Source organism: Dromiciops gliroides, chromosome 1, assembly GCF_019393635.1.
Source record: "Dromiciops gliroides isolate mDroGli1 chromosome 1, mDroGli1.pri, whole genome shotgun sequence".
NCBI classification, from domain to species: Eukaryota; Metazoa; Chordata; class Mammalia; order Microbiotheria; family Microbiotheriidae; genus Dromiciops; species Dromiciops gliroides.
In genome coordinates this window covers 423351225-423376055 of record NC_057861.1, presented here as the reverse complement: position 1 = coordinate 423376055, position 24831 = coordinate 423351225, and the positions used below count along the sequence as shown (strand labels likewise).

Below are 24831 nucleotides of genomic sequence, written 5' to 3'. Positions count from 1 at the left end.
ACTTACTGGGCAAGTCACTTAATGCTGTTTGCCTCAGTTTCCTCATATGTAAAATGAGCTGGAAAAAGAAATGGCAAACTTCTAAAGTACCTTTGCCAAATAAATAGTGGATAGTAATGGTCCATTGTGTCATAAAGAATCATGAAATGACTGAACAACAAAATAATAATAACAGGGGCAGCTAGATGGCGCAGTGGTTAAAGCACCGGCCCTGGATTCAGGAGTACCTGAGTTCAAATCCGGCCTCAGACACTTGACACTTACTAGCTGTGTGACCCCGAGCAAGTCACTTAACCCCCTTTGCCTAAAAAAATAATAAAAAAATAATAACAACCAGTAACCACTATATGTTGCTGACTGAGAGAATAACTGATTCGCCATCTTTGTTTACTGAGATTTCTAAGCCCAGGTAGGAGTGGCTACACCCCTGCCTATGAGCAAGAGCAAGGCAAAAATGGAACAAGGCAAATAATGATGCAGCCTCAACTTGGACTTGGTTTGGATTCAATACTTGTGGGGCAGGAGTAACTGAGTTGTAGGATTTTTCAAGGATGAAGGAGTGACAGTGGTGGCTGATGGTTGTGGCAAGACTGTTTGCCTGCATAATCACGCTTAGGTTTGGGATAGGTGTCAGTTAGATTAACCCCAGGGCCATCTGATCAGTGTACTTCTTCAGTGTTGAGATGGCAGAGATAGACCCTGGAGAAGCAATCCAGGATTCCTGTGTGCTCATTGGCTGTGATCATGAGAATCCATAGTGATCTCTAATCCTACTGTGAGTTAACTACTTTCATCTAGCTCCTGTTCACAGGGAGACCAGACATTTACAATAAGTCACTAAGTTTTCAGGACATTCTTTCTCCCTTACTGTAGCTAGAAGATTGAAGATAGGAGAGATGGATTCCAGCCTCAAAGTGAAGAAGATGGATCCATGGACTGGATGTATGGTTTATGTTACATTATATTTCATTAATACTCCAGTTTTTACTATGTATTTACTTATCTAATGAAACTACACATTTAAATCATGACCTTAAGTGAAGGTGGATGAATGAAGGAACAGAAAGGGGCATGACCAAGTAGTTGGGGATGGAGCCAGATAGAGCCAGAGACTTAGTGACATATACTGCTAGATAAGAATCCAAGAAACTTAAGAGTTATATAGCAGCAGATGATTGATAGCTCTGTGCCCTAGATTTCTGCCTGTTTACAAGACTGAGGCTTTTAATCTTATATGCAAAATGACATTCTAAGATCTTAGAGAGGCTAAAAGTTAAGGGAGGTAGTGTGTAGGAGGAGAATCATAGCAAAAATTACATGAGGCAACTCTCTTGAATTGTAGAATGGCTGCCAATAAACACTGGTAGAGGAAATTTCATCATTAGGGATTATCCATATATATGAAACCATAGGTCTGGCTTTTTAAAAAAATCATCCTACATCTAGATATCACAGTATCATTTACATTCTCATTTAATATTTTTTTTGAGGCAATTGGGGTTAAGTGACTTGCCCAGGGTTACACAGCTAGTAATTGTTAAATGTCTGAGGCCAGATTTGAACTCAGGTCCTCCTGAATCCAGTGCCGGTGCTCTATTCACTGCACCACCTAGCTGCCCCCTCATTTAATCTTATTATATCCAGAGTGTAGTACAGTTCCTTACACATAGATTTTCCAGATAGGTACACTAATAAACAGCATTTCTCACAGTCTCTGTGTTGTTCATATTAATTTTGTTTTTTCAAATTGCACACTGACCAGTTGTCACATACAATCAACTAGTGGACATTACACAATAAGTTATTTAAAGTAATACCTAAGGGGCAGCTAGATGGCACAGTGGATAAAGCACTGGCCCTGGATTCAGAAGGACCTGTGTTCAAAATCCAGCCTCAGACACTTGACACTTACTAGCTGTGTGACCCTGGGCAAGTCACTTAACCCTCATTACCCCACCAAAAAAAAAATGTAACACCTAAGTTGCATCAACTCATTCAGCCTAAAAACACACATATGGACAATAGAGGACAAAGTGACACAACCACTACCTATATCCCAGGCAAACTTCTCAAAGAGAAGATGCAGCTGTAAGATGGTTAAGATGAGAAGTTAGCTATGCCACTGACTTGTCTGTTTTCTGAAGACCTTCAGGAATTCTGGGGAGGCTATGAAGCTCAAGACAGTTGATTTTTCAGTTGTGGTTTACAACTGATCAATTCACATGTATTTTCAAAATAATAGATAAAAACATCCTCTATTGATGACTTTCAATCATTGCTTTGCAGTGAATGGAGGTGCTGGGAGAGAAGAGTTTCCTCTGTATGGCTAATGCAACATTCTCATGGGTGCACTGGGGATGGCATCCATTTCACAGTAATAGCATTTAAGGTTTTAAAAAATTTTTTTTCATCATTGTCACTCCTCTCTCTGATACCTCATCAAATAAAAGCACCCCTCCCCGCCAGCTTGTGACAAATAGGTATAATCTGGGGCAGCTAGGTGGCATAGTAGAGAGAATACTGGTCCTGAGTTCAAATCCAGCCTCAGACACTTAACACTTACGAGCTGTGTGACCCTGGGCAAGTCACTTAACCCCAACTGCCTCACCAAAAAAACCCCAAAACACAAATAGGTACAATCAAACAAAACAAGAAAACAACATTAACTATTCTTGGTAGTCAGGGGGTACTGCTAATAAGCGATTTCAGATCCCAGAGAAATTCATTAAAATACTAAGACTGCTTCCTTTCATTGGTATTGGTTCTATTTACATTATTATAGTCATTGAGTATATATATATATTTTTTTTTTCTGCTTCTCTTTACTTTACCCTATATGCATCTTCATAGTCTTCCCATGACCCTCTGAATTCTCTGTCCATCATTTCTTACGGTGCAATTATATTTCATTACATTCATATACCACAACTTGTTTAGCCATTCCCTAAACAGTGGGCAACTTTTTTGTTTCCAGTTCTTTGTCATCACAAAAAATATTGCTATAAATATTTTGATAATAGAGCTTTTTTGTCTTCAACCATATTGGTAAATATGCTTAGAAATAGGATCTCTTGATGAAAAGGTATGGACATTTTGGTCATTTTTTTTTTGCAGGACAATGAGGGTCAAGTGACTTACCCCAGGTCACACAGCTAGTAAGTGTCAAGTGTCTGAGGCCAAATTTGAACTCAGGTCCTCCTGAATCCAGGGCCGGTGCTTTAACCACTGCGCCTAGCTGCCCCATTTTAGTCATTTTCTTACCATAATTCCATACTGATTTTCAGAATGCTCAGAACATTTGATAAGTCCTCCAACAATGTATTAGTATGCCAACTTTTCTGTAGCTCCTTCAACGTTGACAACTTCCATCTTTGTCATTTTTTTAAATTTGCTGTCGTGAGGTCAAAACTCAAAGCCATTTTTATTTCCAATCCTTATGTGTTTATTGTGGCAGAGGGGGGATGGGGAATGCAAGAACTGTATTGAAAGAAAAGTGCAGTGAAATTACTCAAAAGCTTGAAGAAACTTGAGGGAATTTAGACACCTCCCCACACGCACAGGACCAAGTGCAGGGTAGATTCTTTCTGGATGTTGTAGTCAGACAGGGTACACCCATCTTCCATCTTCTTCCCGGCTAAGATCAATCTTTGCTAGTCTAAAGAGATGCCTTCTTTATCCTAGATCTTTGCCTTGACATTCTCAATGGTATCACTGGGCTCCATTTCAAGGGTGATGGTCTTCCCAGTCAAGGTCTTCACAAAGATCTGCATTGTCAATTGGTGGTGACAGCCACACACACACAGAACAACAGAGTCAACTCTGGTCCTTGGCAGATCTCCAATCCTCATTTCTAAAGACAGAGCCAGTGTGTGTTTATAGCATCTTGAAAGCTTTTTGAAAACAGGGAATGTGTCTTCTTTAAGTAACGTCATTGGTGTCTACGACACATTTCAGTAGCAGAGTGAAGGAGGAGTGCATTATAGGACTCAAAGTAAATAAACAGGGAGACATACAAGCATTTAAAGGTATGATTTACCCTATGGGTTGAATGGATTTTTGTAAGGTCGAGTCTAAGTTGAATCATTTTAAAGGGGGCTCTGTTTGTAATGCTCATTTTTAAAAGAACCATTTTATAAAATAATGAAGTCTATTTTAATAAGAAAAAATATACCTAATTTATCTGAAAGTTTGGATTTCTACACCATCCATGTCCTCATAATATTATCTAGCATACTTTGCATACAAAAGTCATGGTCTGATAAGCATAAAGGATAGTGAGGTTATATACTACTATTTTCCAAAGAAACTTTGCCTATAATAGATCTCGTCACTTTTCCTCTCTCCAAACTCCCATCAAATGTATTATTTGGTCACCATATTTATTAAGATTAATGGAAGCTGGGCAGCTAGGTGGTGCAGTGGATAGAGCACCAGCCCTGGAGTCAGGAGGACCTGAGTTCAAATATGGCCTCAGATACTTAATACTTACTAGCTGTGTGACCCTGGGCAAGTCACTTAACCCCAATTGCCTCACCAAAAAAAAAAGATTAATAGAAGCTGACACACTGATTTACAGTTCCCAAAGCACTTTACAGGTTTTCATCTGAGCCTCATAATAACTCTGTGAGATAGGCAATAAAGGCTTTAATTTGTAGATGAAAACTCAAATGCCCAAGCCCAGACTTTGCTACCAAACTGGAAAGGGTCCAAAGATGGGCTGCAGGACACAGTATTTCTGTTCTCTAAGGGCCAGCTCAGCTAATTTCCTTTTTAAAATTTAACTTAATTTTCAGTTCCTAATTCTTTCCTCCCTCCAACACACACACACACACACACACACACACACACACACACACACACACACTCATGGAGATGCAAAACAAATGATCACATCAGCCATTTCCATATAAAGAAAGAAAAGAAAATATGCTTTGATCTGCAGTCTTCAGTCCATCACTCCTCCATCTGGAGGTGGATCCTATGTTTCTTCGTGAGTCCTTTGGAATTATGGCTCCTCATTGTGTTGATCAAGTCTACAATATTGTCATTGTATAAATTGTTCTCCCAGTTTTGTTCACTTCCTTTTGCATTAGTTCATACAAATATTCTCAGGATTTTCTGAAACCATGCCCTTCATAATTTCTTACACCACAGGGATGATACTTGTATACCATAACTTGTTCAGCCATTTCCCAATTAGTATCACCTCAGTTTCAAATTCATTGCTACCACAAAACAGCAACAATAACAACAACAGCAACAACAACAACAAGCTGCTCTAAATATTTTTGAACACATGGGTTGTTTCCTTCTTTCTATCTTTGAAATAGACCCAGCAGAAGTATTATGGGGTAAAAAGGTACTCAGAGCTTAATAGCTTTTTGGCCATAGCTCCAAATTGCTTTCCCAGAATAGTTGGATCAGTCTACAGCCTCATCAACAGTGCATTAAAGTACCTATTTTCTCACAGCCTCTCCAGAATTTTTAATTTTCATTTTTTGTCAACTTAGTCATTCTGGTGAATGTAACGTTTAATATCAGAGTTGTTTTAATTTGCATTTCGCTAATTGTTAGTGATTTAGCGAATCACTGTTTTATGGCTAACAATAGCTTGGATTTCTTCTGAAAATTGTCTGTTCATATTCTTTGACCATTTTTCAAATGAGGAAGGATTCTTATTGTTATAATTGACTAAGTTCCCTATATATCTTAGAAACAAGACATTTATCAGATAAATTTACATCAAAGTCCCCCCCCAATTTTCTGCTTCTCTGCTAATTTTTGCTGCATTGTTTTTGTTTGTGCAAAAACTCTTGAATGTTATGTAATCAAAATTGTCCATTTTACTTTCTGTGAATCTCTCAATGCTTATTTAGCTATGAACTCTTACCCCGTCCATAAATCTGAAGGGAAATTTTTCTGCTTTGCTCCTCTAATGTACTTATTTTGTCACACTTTTTGCAAATCATAAATGTATTTGTTTTTTGTTTTGTTTTGTTTTTTTGTGGGGCAATAAGGGTTAAGTGACTTGTCCAGGGCCACACAGCAAGTCACCTAGCTGCCCTTGCAAATCATATATCTATTTAGAGCTTATTTTTGTATCTACTATGAAATGTTAGTCCATACCAAGTTTCTGCCAAACTGTTATCCTAATAATTTTTGTCAAATAGTGAATTTTCACTCCCAAAGCTGGGATCTTTGGGTTGGTCAAGTAATACATTAATGTGCTCTTTTGTTTTTGTATGTTGTATATCTATTTCAGTATAAGACATCTCTATTTCTTATCCACTTTGTTTTCACAATTTCAACTTCATAGGATATAGTTTGAGATCAAGTATTGCTAGGCTCCCTTTCTTCCCATTTTTCCCCATTGTTGCTCTTGAAATCATTAATCTGTTCCTACAGATGAATTTTGTTATCATTTTTTCTAACTCTGTTAAAGTAGTACTTTATTGGTATGGAACCAAATAGGTAAATTTTAATTAAAGTAATATTGTCATGTTTTATCATATTAATTCAGCCTGGGGCAGTTAGGTGGTGCAGTGGAAAAAGTGCCAGCCCTGGAATCAGGAGGAACTGAGTTCAAATCTAGCCGCAGACACTTAACACTCGCTAGCTGTGTCACCCTGGGTAAGTCACTTAACCCTCACTGCCCCGCGATAGATAGATAGATAGATAGATAGATAGATAGATAGATAGATAGATAGATAGATAGATAGATAGATAGATAGATATAGATTCAGCCTGAATGGCCCCTGAGTCATTGACTATATTATAGCATAAGGCAATAAAACTGATTAGTGACTGAGTCATAAGAAGTTGAATTCTGTTAGAGACAGAGATACCTTCTTTGGAAAGAGTTTCAATAAGTGCCCACAATGCATTATGCTCTTTTTAGGAAACCTGTGATAGGGAACACCAAGGAGAGGAACCTCCACCACAACAGGTCAGCACCTGCTCTGTGGTTGATTGCCTTAGAGAGCTGCTGAGAGCTCTGAGAGGTTATGTCATTTGCCCAGGGTCCCATTGCCAGTATGTGTCAAAGGCAGGATCTGAACCTATGTCTTCTTGACTGTAAGGCTGGCTCTCTATTTACTATGGTATGCTGCATCAACACTATTAGCATAGTTGCTTAATAAATGCTTTGTTTAATGGAAGAATGAAAATTATAAAAAGTAAATGAGGGGGCAGCTAGGTGACGTAGTGGATAGAGCACTGGCCCTGGAGTCAGGAGGACCTGAGTTCAAATCTGGACTCAGACACTTAACACTTACTAGCTGTGTGACCCTAGGCAAGTCACTTAACCCCAATTGCCTCACCAAAAGAAATAAAATAAAATAAAATAAATGAGGGGCAGCTAGGTGGCGTAGTGGATAAAACACTGGCCCTGGATTCAGGAGGACCTGAGTTCAAATCCAGCCTCAGATACTTGACATTTACTAGTTGTGTGACCCTGGGCAAGTCACTTAAGCCTCATTGTCCTACCAAAAACAAAAAAAGTAAATGAAATTTTTGGACTTAGACAAATTTAAGGTAGTTGGAATTATTTTTTCCGTGGGATAACTATTCTCTCCCACTGTGCCAACCCCCCAAACCCCACCACTTAATGTCATTTAAAGGTCATATTACTGGATTTTACTTACCTCTGTTTGTGCTTTGGCTTCACGAATCAGGGTCAAGATATCAGACTTTGATCCCACTGATGACAAAACAGACTGCAATTTTTGCTGGTCCAGGGATGAGATTGAAAGTTGATCCAAACTAAGACGTAAAAACAGATTTAAAGATGTGACACTGAAGAAAACATACACTCCCATTGTATTTAGATGCACTTCCCTTCTTATAAAGTAAGTAATGTTTTCTTGTTTTTCATAAATACCATAGAGCTATTAAAGGGGTACTCTTTACCCTAATAAGACAAATGCAAACGGATTACTCTGAACTGTTTGGAAATGGATTGTCCCTTGGGTTACTCTCCTGCCTTAAAACTCAGATACATAGGACTTTCATTGTTATTTAAGTTTTATATATATGTATGTATACATATGTGTGTGTATATATATATATATATACATATATATATACATATCATTGATATCTTTTGTTTTTTGATTACCTGTTTCTCTGTTTTCTTTTTCTTTCTTTTTGCAAGTCATTGAGGGTTAAGTGACTTGCCTAAAGTTACACAGCTAGTAAGTGTCAGGGCCAGTGTTTTATTTACTGCGCCACCTAGCTGCCCCCGATTACCTATTTCTCAATGTATCCTTCCCTTTCTCTCCAGATAGTCCACCCTTATATAAAGAGGATTTTTTAAAAAGGGAACTAAAAAGCATAGCAAGATTAAAAGTCAAAAATTCTGATGTTATATGCAATATCCCCTAACCAGATTCTCTCACCTCTGCAAAGCAAGTGGAGGTGCCTTCCACCTCTCTTATTTGGTGCCAAGGAAGGCCATTAAAATTTTGCAGCATTCAGTTTTGATTGTTTTGTTGTTGCTTTTGTAGTTCTTCTGTATGTTTGTTTTTCCAGGTTTTTCTTACTTCCATGCTATTCTCCTTTAATCACATTCAGTGTTTCTTATAGTATAGTAATATTCTCTGACTTTTATGTACCATGATTTGTTCAGTGCCATTCTTCCATCTACTTTGTTTTTAGCTATTATTATTGCAAATAGTGATTCTGTAAATATTTTGGTGTGTATGGGAACCCTTTTTTGTCAACTGATTTCACTGGGGTATATGCTGAACAGTAGAATCTCTGGGTCAAAGGGTATGGACATTATAGTCGCTTCCTTCACATAATTCCAAATTGCTTTCCAGAAATTATTGGGTCAGTTCACTGGTTGTCTTTGTACAACCTCCAACAATTACTTTCCCTCTTCTGTCCTCTTTGACATTTTTTGGAGCTTTATTTCATATACTTGTTGATGGTTTGAATTTCTTATTTTGAAAACTGTTTGTTCATATCCTTTGACCACTGAGCTATGGGAGAATGGCTTTATATTCTTACATTTTGGTTAGTTGTCTATACATTTAGGATATCAGACCCTCATCAGATATATAGAATTTTCCCTGAGTACCTTAATTCCTTTCTTCTCTTCACTATAATAATTTTGTTCATGCAAAATTTTTGAATTTCATATGATCAAAATTATTTATCTTTTATCATTGCCTCTCTGCTTTGTTTGGTCAAGAGTTCACTCTCTTACTATACATGTTGTAATGATTGGAATGACGACACCTACTGGAGACTTACTATAGGAAAGCTCCACCATGAGGAAAATGCCTCAGAGGGCAAGGCTTTTCCTTGGCGGCAGGAAGTAACATTTGCGCATGGGTACTGTCCACCAAGGATACCGGCCAATCAACTTGAGGAGCCTCTCATTTTCTGGGAGGGGACAGGAAGGAGGAAGGAGGGCCTGTGTAGAGAGGTCTGTCTCTTTTTGGGTTCCTAACTTTATGGTGGTGGTGGTGGCAGCAGAGGACTTCACAGGAAAATTGAGGAAAGATAGGATTGCCATGCTGTTGGAATTCTGTTCTCAATCTTTCTGTCAATAAACCCTTAAAAACCTAAACTCATTTTATCAGTGATTTTAGTCAGTTTCCCCCAAAACTGGGGAAACAGATTAGAACCTACATTTAGAATCTTAAATTACACAACGTAAAAAATAGACGATTTGATTAATGTCTAATCTTTTTGGAGTGCAATTTTTTGTTGTTGTTGTTTGTTTGTTTGTTTGTTTTTTATCGAGGCAATTGGGGTTAAGTGACTTGCCCAGGGTCACACAGCTAGTAAGTGTAAAGTGTCTGAGGCCGAACCTGAACTCAGGTACTCCCGACTCCAGGGACGGTGCTCTATCCACTGCGCCACCTAGCTGCCCCTGGAGTGCAATTTTTAGTATTCAGAGGATATATCTGTGAAGGTTATTGTGGTATGTTCTGTAAAGGTGTTGGTTTAGGTCTAATTTTTGCCATATGGTTTTCTGGTTTTGTCAGTAATTTGTGTCAAAGAGGAAATGCTTTCCTAGGTATTTGATATTTGGGGTTTTATTGAATACTGAATTATTGAGTGAAATTATTTCTGGTAATTCTTTGTCTAGTCTGTTGCATTGATCTATCATCTATTTTGTAACCAGTACCAAAAAATTTTCATGATTACTGCTTTAGAATATAATTTGAACTTTGGAAATGCTATTTCCCCTTCATTGCTACTTTTTTTTTCATTATTTCCCTTGATATCCTGTATCTTTTGTTCTTCCTAATGAGTTGTTTGGTTTTGTTTGTTTGTTTGGGGGGTTTTTTTGCCCCCTTCCTTAAGAATTTTGTTATTATTTTGTCCAGCTCTGTAAAGTGTCCTTGTGGTAATTTGGTAATTTCAGGAGCATCATAATCTTTTTTATTATATTGGCACAGAGCAGACAGGAGCATTGGACCTTCCTAGTTCAGTAGTGTTTTTTAATTGCATTTATAAAAGTATTGAGTGTGTTTTGACAGAAGAAATCCCCAAGTACTTCATGCATTTTGTAGTTATTTTTTGTCATTCCCTCCTGAATTCTGTTATTGCTACACAGAATGCTCTTGATTTTTATGCACCTATTTGCTTAACCTGTACTTTTATTGAAGCTATTATCTCAATTACTTTCTTTGTTGATTCTTTAGGATATTCTAAATAATCCATTATGGTAATAGGGATAGGGACAAGAACTGTGATTTCTTTGCTTTAGGGAGATTCCCAATGAGGAATGATCCCACTACCAATGTGGGTTCACATCCTTTTTGTGACTTAGAGAGTAGTCTAGAACACTAAGAGTTTAAGTGACTGGCCCTGATCATACATACAGCCACCAGGTGTCAGTAGCAGAACTTGGACCAAGCTCTTTCAGGCTCTGAAGTTGGACTCTACTCATACCATGCTGCAGTCAAGAGCATTAGCAAAAAGGGACATTTTTATGCTTTTAATTTATTTAGTCTGTTTATTTGTCTGTCTGTCTATCATCCATCTGTCTATGCTTTTAATCTTCTCTCGAGCATTTTTGGGGCTGTTTGAAATAATAATAGGGCAAGGAGGAATACTCTTGTTTAATATCAGTCTTCATCTTTTTAATTGTAAAGGACCTCAGAGATGGCCTAGCTTTTTACCTGTACCTGAACAAGAATCCCCTCTGAGAATCCCTGACACTTGTCATCCAGCGTTGCCTTGAAAACCTAAAGTAATGGGGAACTCACTACACCTCCGGACAGCTCCTTTCCTACCATCCTCCCATAAATCATCTTCCACTACTTTCAGCTTTGCTCTGTGGGTTTAAGAATTTTCCACTTGGGCGTCATCAATTCTCTTCCCCTTTCACATTCTGCCCTCTGACCAAAAAAGGCTTTGTTAGGTCACAGTTTACAATTAATTCAGTCTTAAAGAGCAATTATTCAGGGAAAAGTCTCAATTCAAGTCATTTCAACAAGAGTTTTTTTCCCTAAGTGCCAGGTGCCATGGTAAGATTGGAAATCCATAGGCATTTCTGAAGATCTTTTTTTTTTACAAATTCTTTTTAAAAGAAAGAAAACATGGAATTAGGAAATAAAACTGATTTTTTGTTGTTGTTGTTCAGTCATTTCAGTCATGTCTGACTCTTTGTAATCCCATGTAGGGTTTTCTTGACAAAAACATTAGAGGAGTTTGCCCTTTCCTTCTCCAGCTCATTTTATGGACAAGGAAAATGAGGCAAAAGGGTGAAGTGACTTGCCCAGGGTCACACAGTTAATAAGTGTCTGAGTCAACATTTGAACTCAGGTCTTCCTGACTGCAGGCCTGGCCCTCTATCCACTGTGCCACCTAGCTGACCTGATTTTTTTAAGGGACGATAAATAAAATACAACTTACCCTATGGACCAACTTCTTACAAAGCATCTCTTATCCATTGAATTGTCATGGATTGTTATATCTTCATCAGAGGCAGAAGCAGGAGTCCCAGAACCACTTGTCCAAGGACTATTTCCCCTCGAATACAACCTCTCCCCACTCTGATCTTTTGCCAAATGTGAAAGGGAAGGTGATTCATTGAGGTTTGAGAAACTTTCAGTTGGAAGGCCAAGGGATCTCCTGGGAGTAATTTCTAGTTCAGTTTTAAAGTGGGGAGCTACAGGTTCCACTGAATAGTCCTCATCACATAGCTTATCAAGGTCAGGCATGCTCAAAGCCCTTAGTTCTCTAAGTTTAGAGCGGGATAAAGGACATGGTCGGGCTTGGCCTCCCGCTGTCCTGTTCCTCCTAATGTGAGAAGATGAGGTCACTGCTGGATTATAACTCACTGGAGGGTCAGTTGACTTCTTTTGGTCCAAAGCAGGGCTCTCTCTTTTGCCTTCTATTGGATTTGGTGGAGAAACCAAGAGAGCCGTAGTCGATGGTGATTTGTTTAGCTGGGGTGCCAACGAACTGATTTCATTTTGGTTTTCACCACAGGAGCTCAAGCTTCGTCGTAAGGACCTCATGGTATCACTTGAGTTACTGGGGGTCCCTGAAGATATAGTGCCTGAGGATCTCCTCCCAATAGGAGGTTTGGAGTTCATGGATACTGCTGAAGGGAAATCAATGGACTTCACTACAGGCCTGTCAAAACTGGCAAGATTCTCAAAAGATTTGATCCTCTGTTTCACAGAAAAAGATGAGGTAGGTTCTTGGGGCCAGTTGAGTTCATAGTAGTAATGCCTCCTGGTGGATTTTATTCTTTCTGGGACAAGGCAGTTTGTATCCTGGGTACCAAGGGCACTAGCACCTCCCTGGTCTGTTTTGGGGATGTTCTGGGAAGTCTCTGACAGTTGGTTTCCTCCTTGTATACCCTGTCCATGAACCAGGCCAAGAAGGCCACCTTTGAATATTCTTGTCTCAGGGACACAAACACATTTCTCATCTGCCACAGAATTCTGGTTGTCTGGGAGAGAGCGTCCTGCAGATTGGACAGAGGGGCCTTCCCCACCAAAATGGCTTGCTAGTTGGGCTGGCATGGAATAAGTCCTTGTAACTGGCCTTGGGGTGCAGTAGGGACTGTCATTAAAGGTGTTTACATTTTTGGGGTTCCCTGGAGGTTCAGACATCTGGTTCATTCGCTTCTGGTTATGACCTGTCTTCTCTGCAGGCAGACATGGGGAAGGGCACACAGGCAAGAAGAAGGAGGAAGAGGAAGAGAGTCTTACCTCGATGAAACTTCTTTGGATTTCTTGTCCTTCTGGGGGATCTTCATGGATGGAGTGAGAAGCCAGAGAAGGCGGGTGACTTGGGGATAGCTCTACTCTTTTGTGACAGAGCTTGCCTTCACCTTTTTTGTGACCATTCTCTTGGGCAGAGAGCCCTCCTTGGTCATTTTCAGCTAACTTGTCACTATCTGGGCTTTTGGTGTTTCTTTCAGAAGAGATGGCAATTATTTTCACCTGGTTCATTCTGTCTTGAGAATCAGCAACAACTGCCTTGATCCCCTTTTCTCCAAGCGCACTGGGGGAAGCTGAGACCACTGTTGTTTCTTTTGGGTTGGAAAGGCCAAATTCACTTTGTCCAAGGAATCTATTTTCTTTTTTATTCCGAGTCATAGGGACGCTTCCATCTGACATTGGGGAACTCATTGGCCCAGACACAGCTAAAGCTAATTTACTCTCTTGTCCACATTTAGGAGATTTGGGAGCCATGGGGCAAGTCTTGTCTGGTTCTCCATGGATAGCAATGCTACGAGAACCCAAGACTCTCTTGGAAAGGGTTTTGGGGGAGGTTTGGGGAGAAGTAAAGGTTTTTCTCTGCTCAGTTCCACTGACCTTGGAAGCTTGAACAGCACTAGAGGCCTCTGTGCTGGTTTTATTCTTGCTTTTGATGCTGAGGCCTTTCAGCTTTGGCCCTGACCTAGGTTTGTGATTGTTATTTAGAAGAGTTTCCATAAAACTCTTAGGTGTTGGCCCCTTTGTTTCAGCATTCAGTTTGGGTTGAGATGAAGGACTGTGCAGAGTAGTAACCCCCTTAACATGATTAATGCTGGGAGCGTGTGTTTTAGTGTTGGCACTTTTTGTTGTAGCTACACACTGTTCCTTTTCATTTCTGCTTTGCATACTATGATTGATTTTACTTGGATCTTTGTACTGTGTCAGAAGGGGACTCCTAACCAATTTTTCTGGTCCTTGTCTCAAGTCCCCCAGGTCCTGACTTTCAGAGATGTGAAGGCCGGTCAAATCACATTCTTCATTATTAGATAAGACTGGATTTAAGGAGAATTGAGCACATCTGTGACTATCAAATCCCTTAATGGTTGCTCCTTGCTTCTTGCTTTGGGATTTCTCATCTAGCAAGCTATACTCTAGGCCATTGACCATTCTGGGGCTGATGAAGGGAATTGGGGGCTTCTGTACAAGGCCACTACCTTTGGAAGACTCACAGGTTTCGAGGGAGTTGAAAGTGCTGGCTTCTTGCATTTTTCCCTCTGTGTTTAAGGCTAGGCATCCCTGTGGAATATTTCTATTTGAATATGCTGAGCTTTGCTGAGGGCCCCTATCCAGATGGGGAGAAGGAAGGGAGTCCAAAGTAACTGTTCTGCCTGTATTTGACTGCTGATAACAGTTGGGAATTATAGGTTTTTCCGGGCCAAAGAGAGGTGTTGTACCTGGGGTTGTCTGTAAGCCACTCATAACAGTACTTTCTAGTGGTGAAACTTTGGCTACTGCTGGGCAAGATGGAGCCCAGGAATGTGGATTCACAGCAGGGCTGGGTTGCTTTTCCACTTGAGAGGGTGGCTTTGGATCAGTATTCATGCAACAAATTTCAATTTGCTCCTCATCTGACTCTGTGGCATTGTGTGTCTGAGAAGAGCAAGATGGTATATGGGATGGCATGCTGTTCCTGATAGGAGTGGGTGAGGCTTCTGTAAGAGACTCTGGGTCCGAATGTGAATCCTCAGCAGCTCCATACATCATAGACTTTGGTGATGGCTCAGCGCTTTCAGCTTCCCTGTGTCCAAGTGAGGACAAGCTGTCTTCACGTAAGCTGCTAAAATTCCTAGAATAGCTACTCAAACAGTTTTTATTCACAGTAAAATGTTTGCCTGGATTAATTGAATCCAAAATTGAAAAATGAGAGGTCCACTGAGGCTGAGGAGGGGGAGGCTCACAGTTCATCCCTTGAGGTGGATCCTGTTTAACTGTGCTCTGCTCCAACTGGTAGGAGCTCCTACCTCTTGCCCAAGAGTGTCTCTGAGAACCACCCTCACCATAAGGGGCACCTGCTTTTGGAGGACACTCAGATCTCCCTTCACAAGCATCTAATTCACTGATGATGCTGTCAATGTCAGTAACTGGCATCTCCTCAGAACCACCAACTCTTAATCCACTACCTATTTGCATTTCTTTGGTTTTGATGGTAGATGGCAGTATGGGACCAGATTGTAGCGTTCCCTCGGGTTCAGAGGCTGAAGCTCCCTTTGAGTGGGTTTCTCCTAACGTGGTCAAAGTCCTACTGGGCTCAGTATTAATCAGCTCCTTGTCCCTTGGTGATTCAAGCTGGTCCTGTAAGCTATCCACAGCTGTTTAGAGAAATAAAAGGAGGAAAAAAGGTGTGGTGAGAAGAGGACTCTGGCAGTAAACAGAGGTCAACCATGATATACTTGGGAAAATGCTGAATTTTGAATCCTTCTGCTGTGTATTGCCTACCTTGTGGCACTGGGTAAAACAGTATACCTTTCTGGGTCTCAGTTTCCTTGTCTATAAAATGAGGCAGTTGGATGAATGGATTGTTAATGACTTTTCCAACTTTTGAAATTTCATGATCCTGCCTATAAGCCCTGGAATTCCTCCAAATAAATGAAATACAAAAGTCATCTTAGTTTTAGAGAATTTATCTATAACAGATTTTGGAGGATCACAATTCCCTTTGCCTAACAACACTAATAAGAAAACAGCAGAAATATGCATAGCCCTCTAAGGACCACAAAGTACCCTACATATATTACGTCATTTGAGTCTTACATCCCTATGGGTTAAGTATCAAAAGTATTTGTCCATCTTACAGAAGAGGAAACTGAAGTCCATGGAGGTTAAATGATTTGCTACCAGACACCTTTCAAGAACTTGAACCATACAGCCAGTTCTTCTGATTTCAAAGCTAGGGTTCCTTTCACTACAAGATACTACTTCTCCAGTGTCCTAATTTGCGTACCAAACAGAGTGGGTGTTTTGTTCTTGGTTAGTTACTCTCTTCTGGTGCTTTCTTAGGTTTGTTGCCAAGCAAACAGAAACAGGTCAGAGGGCCATACCTACTGAAACCTTTCTCCATTCTTCAACAAGTGATTAGCACCCTCTGCAACTTTTTCACAACTTTCTCACCTCAATTAGTCATTTCTTTAGAATCTACCATTGCTTTTCTAAGTACAAGGGGCCAGCCTATAATTTGGAACTAAACAAGACCCCTGTCATTAATTAATGAGTTTTCAAAATAGTTGGGACCAGACTCACTTGTAGGAAAAAACATGAAAGAATATTATTTAAAAGTCATAGCTCAGTAGCAAATCACTTGGTACACACTGTGGGAAAAGTTCAGAGAAGGGAGAAAGGCCAGAGAGGGCTAGAGCAGTCAGGATCTGTTTACTGGGTCATTTCAAGCCAAGGCTGAATGACCATTGGTCAGGGACACTGTGCAGGGACTTCTCAGCCACCTGCCATATGCATTTGATGACTTTGGATCCCCGCTCCCAACTCTGAGACTCTGTGGCAGTAGTAGCTAAAGAAGGTGGTAGGGTTATGCCCTGAACAGTAGGCAGATTGAAGAAGTCAGAGAGAGGACATTCCAGAATATAGGAATAACATGAGGAAAGTGACAGAGAGGAGACTGGGCAGGATGCATTCATGAGATATGAAGACACTAGCCTCAGAACTGGGAGGTGGGGAATGAGGAGGAAGATTCTTGTTGAGAAGAAGTCAAAATTAAGGTCAACCAGGTATGGCCAATAGACAGAAACCATCAGAGTTGAAAGGGACTTTAGAATCCTTCTGATCTAAACCCTTTCCTTCACTTTTCAGATGAGGAAACTCAAATTCAGACAATTCTTTATGGGCAGCTCCTCATGACGAGGGTGGTTGGTGACAACCATATGCACTTTTCACAAACTGCAGTCTGAACCAGGAATAAAAAAAAGGGCAAGAAAAGAAAGTTAAAATTGTCTTTCTAGGTGATGGAGTGAAGGGGCCTGGCTTAGGGCAGTGCCCACCATTCCATTAAACTCAGTTCACCAAGCATTATTAAGCACCTACTAATGGTGGAAGGCACTGAGCGTACAAAGACCCAACCAAAAACCAAAGATTTAGAGCTAGAAGAGATCCCAGAGACCATCACATTTTTCATATTAGGAAGCTAAAGATGAGAGGTTACCTGACTAACCAAGAGGTTACACAGGTCGTAAATGGCATAGGTAGGACTTGAGCCTACCTCTACCACCTGACTCCAAATCCAATATTCTTTTTTTAAACTACAATTTTATATTTTCCAATTACATGTAAAAACAATTTTTAACATTCATTTAAAAAAAATTTTTGAGTTTCAGATTTTTATCCTTCTATTCCCTTTTCCCTCCCTAAAACAGTAAGGAATTTGATCTATATATGTGCAGTCATATAAAATGTATTTTCATACTAGCCATGTTGTGAAAGAAGGAAGAGACCAAAAGGGGGAAAACCCATAAAAATAAAGAGAGTGAAACATATCTATCTGCATTCAGATTCCATCTTTCTCTGCTAATCCAATATTCTTTCCATTGGACCTGAATGGAGCTTACCTTCTACACAAGAGCTACAACATGCACACAAATAAATAGATATGTGAAGTGGGGGTAACATAAAAGCTGGGGGAAGGGCAAAGGAAAGGCCTCATACTCTGGTTTGGACATCTGACTCTGAATGCCCAAGAAAAGCCATATGACTAAATAGCCCATTTCTATATCTCTAACAGTGCCCAATCTTCCATTGTCTAAGAACCACCCCTCACTCAGGCTGCAGACTCAGCTACCAGGGGAAGCTGATTAAAATTCTTAGGAGCCAATAGCCAATAAAAATCAGATGCCTTAAAGAAAATGAAGACAACTAACAGGTTTCAGTCAGATATTAGGTCTGTGTAAAAAAATTGCAGGCAAAACTAGACCTCCACTGAAATTCCTAGGGAACAGAAAATAAAATTAGAACTTAAAGCTTTTTAAGAATGAAAGACTTTTAGGGGCAGCTAGGTGGTGCAGTGGATAGAGCACCTTCCCTGGAGTCAGGAGTTCAAATCTAGCCTCAGACACTTAACACTAGCTGTGTGACCCTTGGCAAGTCACTTAACCCCAACTGCCTCACTAAAAAAAAAAAAAAAAAAAAAAAAAAATGAAAGACTTTTTTGGGGGGAGGGGGATGGGGCGGGCAATGAGGGTTAAGTGACTTGCCCAGGGTCACACAATTAGTGTCAAGTGTCTGAGGCCGGATTGAAAGGCTTAAAAAAAAAAAAGGTTACTGGCCTCATTCATTGTATTTATCAGCTGTTTCCAAAAAAAATAAGAACATTTTCAAGAATAGTAAAAGATAATAGGATTTTGAATTTGTTATTTTACAGATGAGGGAAATGAGCTCTTCAGACTGAACCGTGTTGTTGTCTTTTTAACCATTCAAAAGATCCTAGATTTAGAAGGGACCTTAAAGGTCTTCTAGTCCTATTCCCTCACTTACACATGGTCACATAGTCAAAAGTAACACATTTGACAATGAGGCAAAGACTTACTGTAAATACTCTTTATTTGGGGACTGAGGTTAATTCATTGACAAGGTAATGGCAGTGAATTATTCTGAAGAAAGAAGTCATACCCCCATTTATCTGCAAGTCAGATTTCTGGCAACCTCAACCACATGAGAATCTGGAAGTAAGCAAGAGAGGTCTCTGGACTGCTGGCCACCAATGTATCAGTACTTTATGGGGACATAGTGTAACGATTGGAATGACACCACTGCTGGATAGCTACTGTAGGAAAGCTCAGCCATGAGGAGAAGGCACCTGAGGACAAGCCATGTGGCTTTTCTTTGGTGTCAGGAAGTGATGTTTGCTTATGGGAGGAAGAAGGGGTGAGACTGGCTCTCTCATTCTTTTTCGTCAGGACTCTTGTGGAGAGTGGAGCTAGAAATGCATTCTCCCTTTAATAGATAGATGAAGCTAGGCCTTTCTCTCTCTCTTCACCAAATTCTTATTCTCCTTAATAAATGCTTACAAGTCTAAACTCTTGATAAAGCTTATAATTTATTGGCGACCACTCATTAGATATTTTAAACAGACTAGCTAGAATTTTAGCCCCTTACAGATGGCTGACCATGAACAGGAAAGCTGAACCTACAATCTTCTGATCTTCATCTTCTGGCTGGGTAAGAAATTTCCCCTAATCTGTCCCTTTAAACCCGAAGTACTGCTAAGTATCAGCTGTTTTCTATTTAAATTTTCAGATGAGCTTTTTCAACTCCCTAAGTATACTATTTCTGATTTTAGTCTGTTTAACCAGACAAATGGGGGATAAGATCATGTTAGTGCTTTGTTTTTGTGGCTTTTCTATTTTTATTTTTATTTTTGTTAGAAAAGCAAGCAGGGTGCTCACACAAGGGAATATAAATACTGCCCCCCCCCAACCATGCCTTTTCAGAGAAACTTCTGACTCCTGCATTTTTTTCAAATTCTAACGCTAAGAGGTTCTCGAATTTTGCATGCTTGGAGGCAAGAACCCAGTCCCTAGAAGCCTTTAATCCCTTAGCAGTGGGGGAAGGGGAAACCAGGCCTGAGTTCAAAACCAAGTCTGATTCAAACTGCCCTGGTTCCTCCCCTCCCCTCCCCTTTAAATCCAGATATACTCATTTTGTTCATAATTTTGTTAACCTGCTTTTGTCTTTAATTAGTAACCTTATAAAGCATTTATATTCTGAAAGGACCAACAGAGAAAATAGAGGGGTTAAAGAAGACAAATTTAAGCTGAATAAAAATGACAATCATCATCATACTTCAAGAAGACATATTTTACAGAAATGTAGAAGTAAGCAGCAAGGTATTGATATGAATATTGGGGATTTAAGATATCGGAATCAAAAGTGTTCTAAATTCACTCAGAGAAATAATGTCAGTTCAGAGGTTACATAGGATTTCCATACTATTACATCTACATTTTGAAATGAACAGTATGGGTTTACTTTCATAGAGATTTTCATGCTTTTAAGATTGTGTTTTATACTTAGCTTAAAAAGGGGGAGAATATTTGTAAAAGCTTTTGATAGTCATATGATCAAGTTTATATTTTGTAATACTCTTAATGTTAAGTTCATATTCGTTTAATATTATCAGTCATTTATATTCATTTGATATTCTTAGTTTGAATTTCATTGTCTTTTATTCTTCCATGTGTATTTTCTTCTATTCATTCATCTATCTAATTTTGAAACGATGCAAGATTGTTTTGATTTCATAATACAATGTTAATTCTGGGAGTATTGTGCTCCCATGTTCTGAGTTGTTTGTTTTTGTTATTTTTTTCTCTCAACTGATTATTTGATCAAACTCTATAAAGCATTTTCCTGGCAAACTAGTTGCCATGGCAAATGTAAATTGATTCTAGAAGTATTACTTTTGATAAGCATATTTTTTTTTTTGCGGGGCAATGGGGGTTAAGTGACTTGCCCAGGGTCACACAGCTAGTAAGTGTCAAGTGTCTGAGGCCGGGTTTGAACTCAGGTACTCCTGAATCCAGGGCTGGTGCTTTATCCACTGCGCCACCTAGCTGCCCCGATAAGCATATTTTTTAAAAAGAGGGGAATATTTATAAGTTTTCTTTTTTTAAAAAATGTTTTCTTTAAGATTGTGTTGTGTTTTAACTTTTCTTTAAATACATTCTGATTTTTCACAAAAGTAATTGTATACTTAGTAAAAAAGGGTATTATTTGAAATTGTTGCATAATTGTATATCATATTCTGAATCAAGGTACATTCACATTTTTGTGATCATTACTACCCTCAATTTTTAAATTCTTATGAGACTTGGATTATGGGAATTTACCATTTAAGACATTAATTGCCTTCATTCTGAGTTATCAGATGTCAGTTGGCCAAGATGCCATCCGATCACAAGAGGAATACATGCAAGAGCAGAAATTGAATTGTCACATGAGGAGACACATGCATAAAGTCAAGGTATGGTCGAGGGAACGGCTTTTGCCAAACGTTGAGGTTGGTTTCTCTTGGTTTAATTTTTTCCCCACAATATTGTACAGATGGCTGGAAGTTTTCATCCTACCCATCTCATTCTACACTTGGCTTCTATGCCCCCTCCTATGTGCCTGATGTCATGGACATCTCAATCCCATGCATCTGATTAAGTCTGACTCAGTTTCCTTCCAGTATGTTTGGTGGCATGGACATATATCCCATCCATCTATTTTAAGCCTGGCATACTACATGAGCAGTATATATTGCTCAAGTGTGGGAATGCTCATATCCCATCATTTCTCTGTTCTTTTATGGTAACCCCCATAATTATCTCAGGTGTCATGATAAATACAGTGTTGGATTTGGCCTTGACATCTGTTACCAATTATATTAGATTCTTTAATTTCTCATAATGGCATGAGGATAATTAGGCAGATAATGAAAAAAGTGATGAAACAAAGATAAAAATTATTAAAAAAAATTAATGTAGCAGCAATTGTCTTCTCAATTTACCCTCCACAAGGGGGGACTATAGTAATACTAAGTTTTAGAGAATGTTTCAATTTTTGTTTTATTATATGTTTCATGTGTAACAACTAAGATTCTGAATTCCCTTAAACATATTTTTAAGAACTTTCATTGTTTGATTTGATTATTGACAAAGCTATTTTAAAGTTGTATTAAGCTCAATTTTGTAGAAAAGTTTCCTGTCTGATTACCAGCATCCACACATCAACCCCTGAAAAGACTTCCATTCCATGACTACACCCAGGGGACGTCCCAAGAATCATCTAAGAAAAGACTTTCAAAGACTTTAAATGAACAGTTTGGTTTTGTTGTTTTTCTTTTTCCCTTCTGTTATTATATACTCCATTTGTAACATGTATTCTCTGCAGAGGCCCTCCCTCTCTAGGCCAGTGTCAAAGCACCGGGGCATGAGGGACTGCCCCTCTGGACAAACCTTCCCTTTCTCCCTTTTCTATATTGTTATTAACATATTGTTTGTTAGCATAGGGTATTATATTCTGTTATTTTTGATTTTCATCAAGGAAACACCCTGCGTTTCTTGAAGAAACAAAGGGGGGACTGTAATGATTGGAATGACACCACCTGCTGGAGAGCTATTGTAGGAAAGCTCAGCCATGAGGAAAAGGCACCTGAGGGCAAGCCATGTGGCTTTTCTTTGGTGTCAGGAAGTGATGTTTGCTTGTGGGAGGAAGAAGGGGTGAGACTGGCTCTCTCATTCTTTTTCGTCAGGACTCTGGTGGAGAGTGGAGCTAGAAATGTGCTCTACCTTTAATAGATAGATGAAGCTAGGCCTCTCTCTCTCTCTTCACCAAATTCTTATTCTCCTTAATAAATGCTTACAAGTCTAAACTCTTGATAAAGCTTATAATTTATTGGCGACCACTCATTAGACATTTTAAACAGACTAGCTAGAATTTTAGCCCCTTACAATAGAAATATGCAGGCTATCTTTCAAGAGATGACTTTCAATTAATACACAATTCTAACAAAGGTGGTTATCTGTTTTTTTTCTTGTTTCCAAGAGATTTGATGCAACAAATCAGAAAGAGAAGACACAGGCATGCTGTCAGCAAAAGGGAGAGATGACAGCAGTAGCAAAACAAAAATAATTCTATGAGAATACTGTACAAGGACTATATTGAGCTATGAAGAAAAGTATTAATTATATTCAATATACTTGATTTAAGAAATTGGGGAAATTAATCATATTTTAGAAGGGTTTTCATAAAAAATACTAATCCTAACACACAGTTTTACTTATAGTCATCTGGAATTTTCCACATATATGGAAACCTTATTTCAGCCATAGTACAAACAATTTGTCATATGGTTTCTAGTTCCTGGGAAGGCAAAGTATTTTAGGAGAAATTTTAGATTATAAGCAGCCAAAGAAATCTTCTGGTTTCTAAGACATTTTACCCATCCCCTCAACTATCATAAAAAGTTTATATCTTATTGGTGAAGTTTCCTTTCACCACTGTTACTACCCTGTTCAAAAGAAAGTCTAAAGAGTGGATAAAGCCACAGATGATCATATTATATTATTACTGGAAGGGGCCAAAAAAGCCAACTCCTTTGGAACTCAAGACTTCCTGACTCCAAAATCAGCTTTCTTACCCACTTTACCAACTTAGCTATCTCAACTTAGGTGAAGTAGTTGGGTCTGGCTATCTGTTGGACTTGCCTTTCTAAAACAGATCAGACACAGAAAACAAAGTGGTAGAGATGCCATATAAAGTGTGTGAACTTCTTCTTCTCCTTCTCCTTCTTCTTCTGTCAGGCAATGGGGGTTAAGTGACTTGTCCAGGTCACATAGTTAGTAAATGTCAAGTGTCTGAGGCCAGATTTGAACTCAGGTCCTCCTGATTCCAGTGTCAGTGCTTTATCCACTGTGCCACCTAGCTGCCCCCTGTAACTGTACTTCTGATAATCATACAGTTTGAAATACATTTTTTCTCAAAAAATTAAGTTTTATAAAAATACAGAATTTTATTTTACTTTATATAAAAAGCCTATATTGTTAGTATACAGACATATAGTGGTAAGAAGTGTTAGTTATGTCTTCACTGTCTCAATTCTGTATTGCAAATGGGTATAAGTATCCTCCAAAATGGGGGACTACAATATGCTGTATGTATCAAGTTTAAATTTGTTTTATATGAGTTACGTTTTGAAGAACTTTCACTACTTAATTTGAATGTTTTGACAATATTATACTAAAGACTACTGAAAATTCAGCAGTTCAACAGCTAAAGAAGACAACCAGAGTCTAGAGGAAACCAGAGTCCAGACCAGAGTCCAGTTCCCCTGATGACATCTCAGTGCTCCTTCAAAGACAAGATTTAAAAGGCTTTAAATGGACATTTTTGTTTCTTCCTATATACACCATCTGTAATGTGTATTTTCTGCAGAGGCCCTCCCCCTGTAGACATTGTCAAAGCATGAGTTCATGAGGGATTGGCCCTCTAGACAAAATTTTCCTTTTCTATATTTTTATTAGCATAGGTTATGATATTCTGTTATTTTACTGTTTCATCAAGGAAACACCCCGTATTTCTTGTGGAAGCAAAGGAGGGGACCGTAAGCACTAAAATTAGCCTCGGCCACCATGATTGTCTCCCTTCCCCCCTTGGGGCACTCAAGTCGTGGAGATGCACAGGAAAAACCTTAGGGACCTGACAGCTTCCTCCACCCAGCCCCAGCTCCTGGTACACGTAGCACAGGGCTCTGCTGCGGTCCCAGGGCAACCAACGCAAGTTTCACCTGAGAGAGGAGGTCAATAAAAAGAGACACAGGGAGACATAAGGGGGGCTTTTAGTGAAAAAGGGGTGGCTACAGTGAAGTGGGAGACACTAAAAAGAAAGGAGACACAGGGGGACACTAAGAAAGTTGTAAGCACAGGCAGTAGCAGACATACGGGCACACCCACAGGCAAGAGATGAGGCTCGGGGTTGTAAGCAATGATAATAGCAAGAGAGAAAGTTAAGAAAAAGTAGAGAGTTCATTCGCAGAAATTCACAGGTCATATTTCTTTGTATTTAATTCAAAGTTTGTTTCATATAAATAAACCCTGCTTTGTTTATTTAAAAA

At 39.2% G+C, this 24831-nt stretch overlaps 1 protein-coding gene across 2 annotated transcripts in view; it reads right to left on the bottom strand.

The window, feature by feature from the left end:
• Nucleotides 1-24831, bottom strand: part of PDZD2 (PDZ domain containing 2) — a 514363-nt gene that overhangs the window by 11159 nt on the left and 478373 nt on the right. For both annotated transcript variants that reach the window (XM_043975400.1, XM_043975401.1), the window contains 2 exons: nt 11875-15544; nt 7644-7761 (listed from right to left, as the gene is read on the bottom strand). In XM_043975400.1, the coding sequence (XP_043831335.1) occupies nt 7644-7761; nt 11875-15544 (3788 nt within the window). The remainder of the gene's footprint in view (nt 1-7643; nt 7762-11874; nt 15545-24831) is intronic.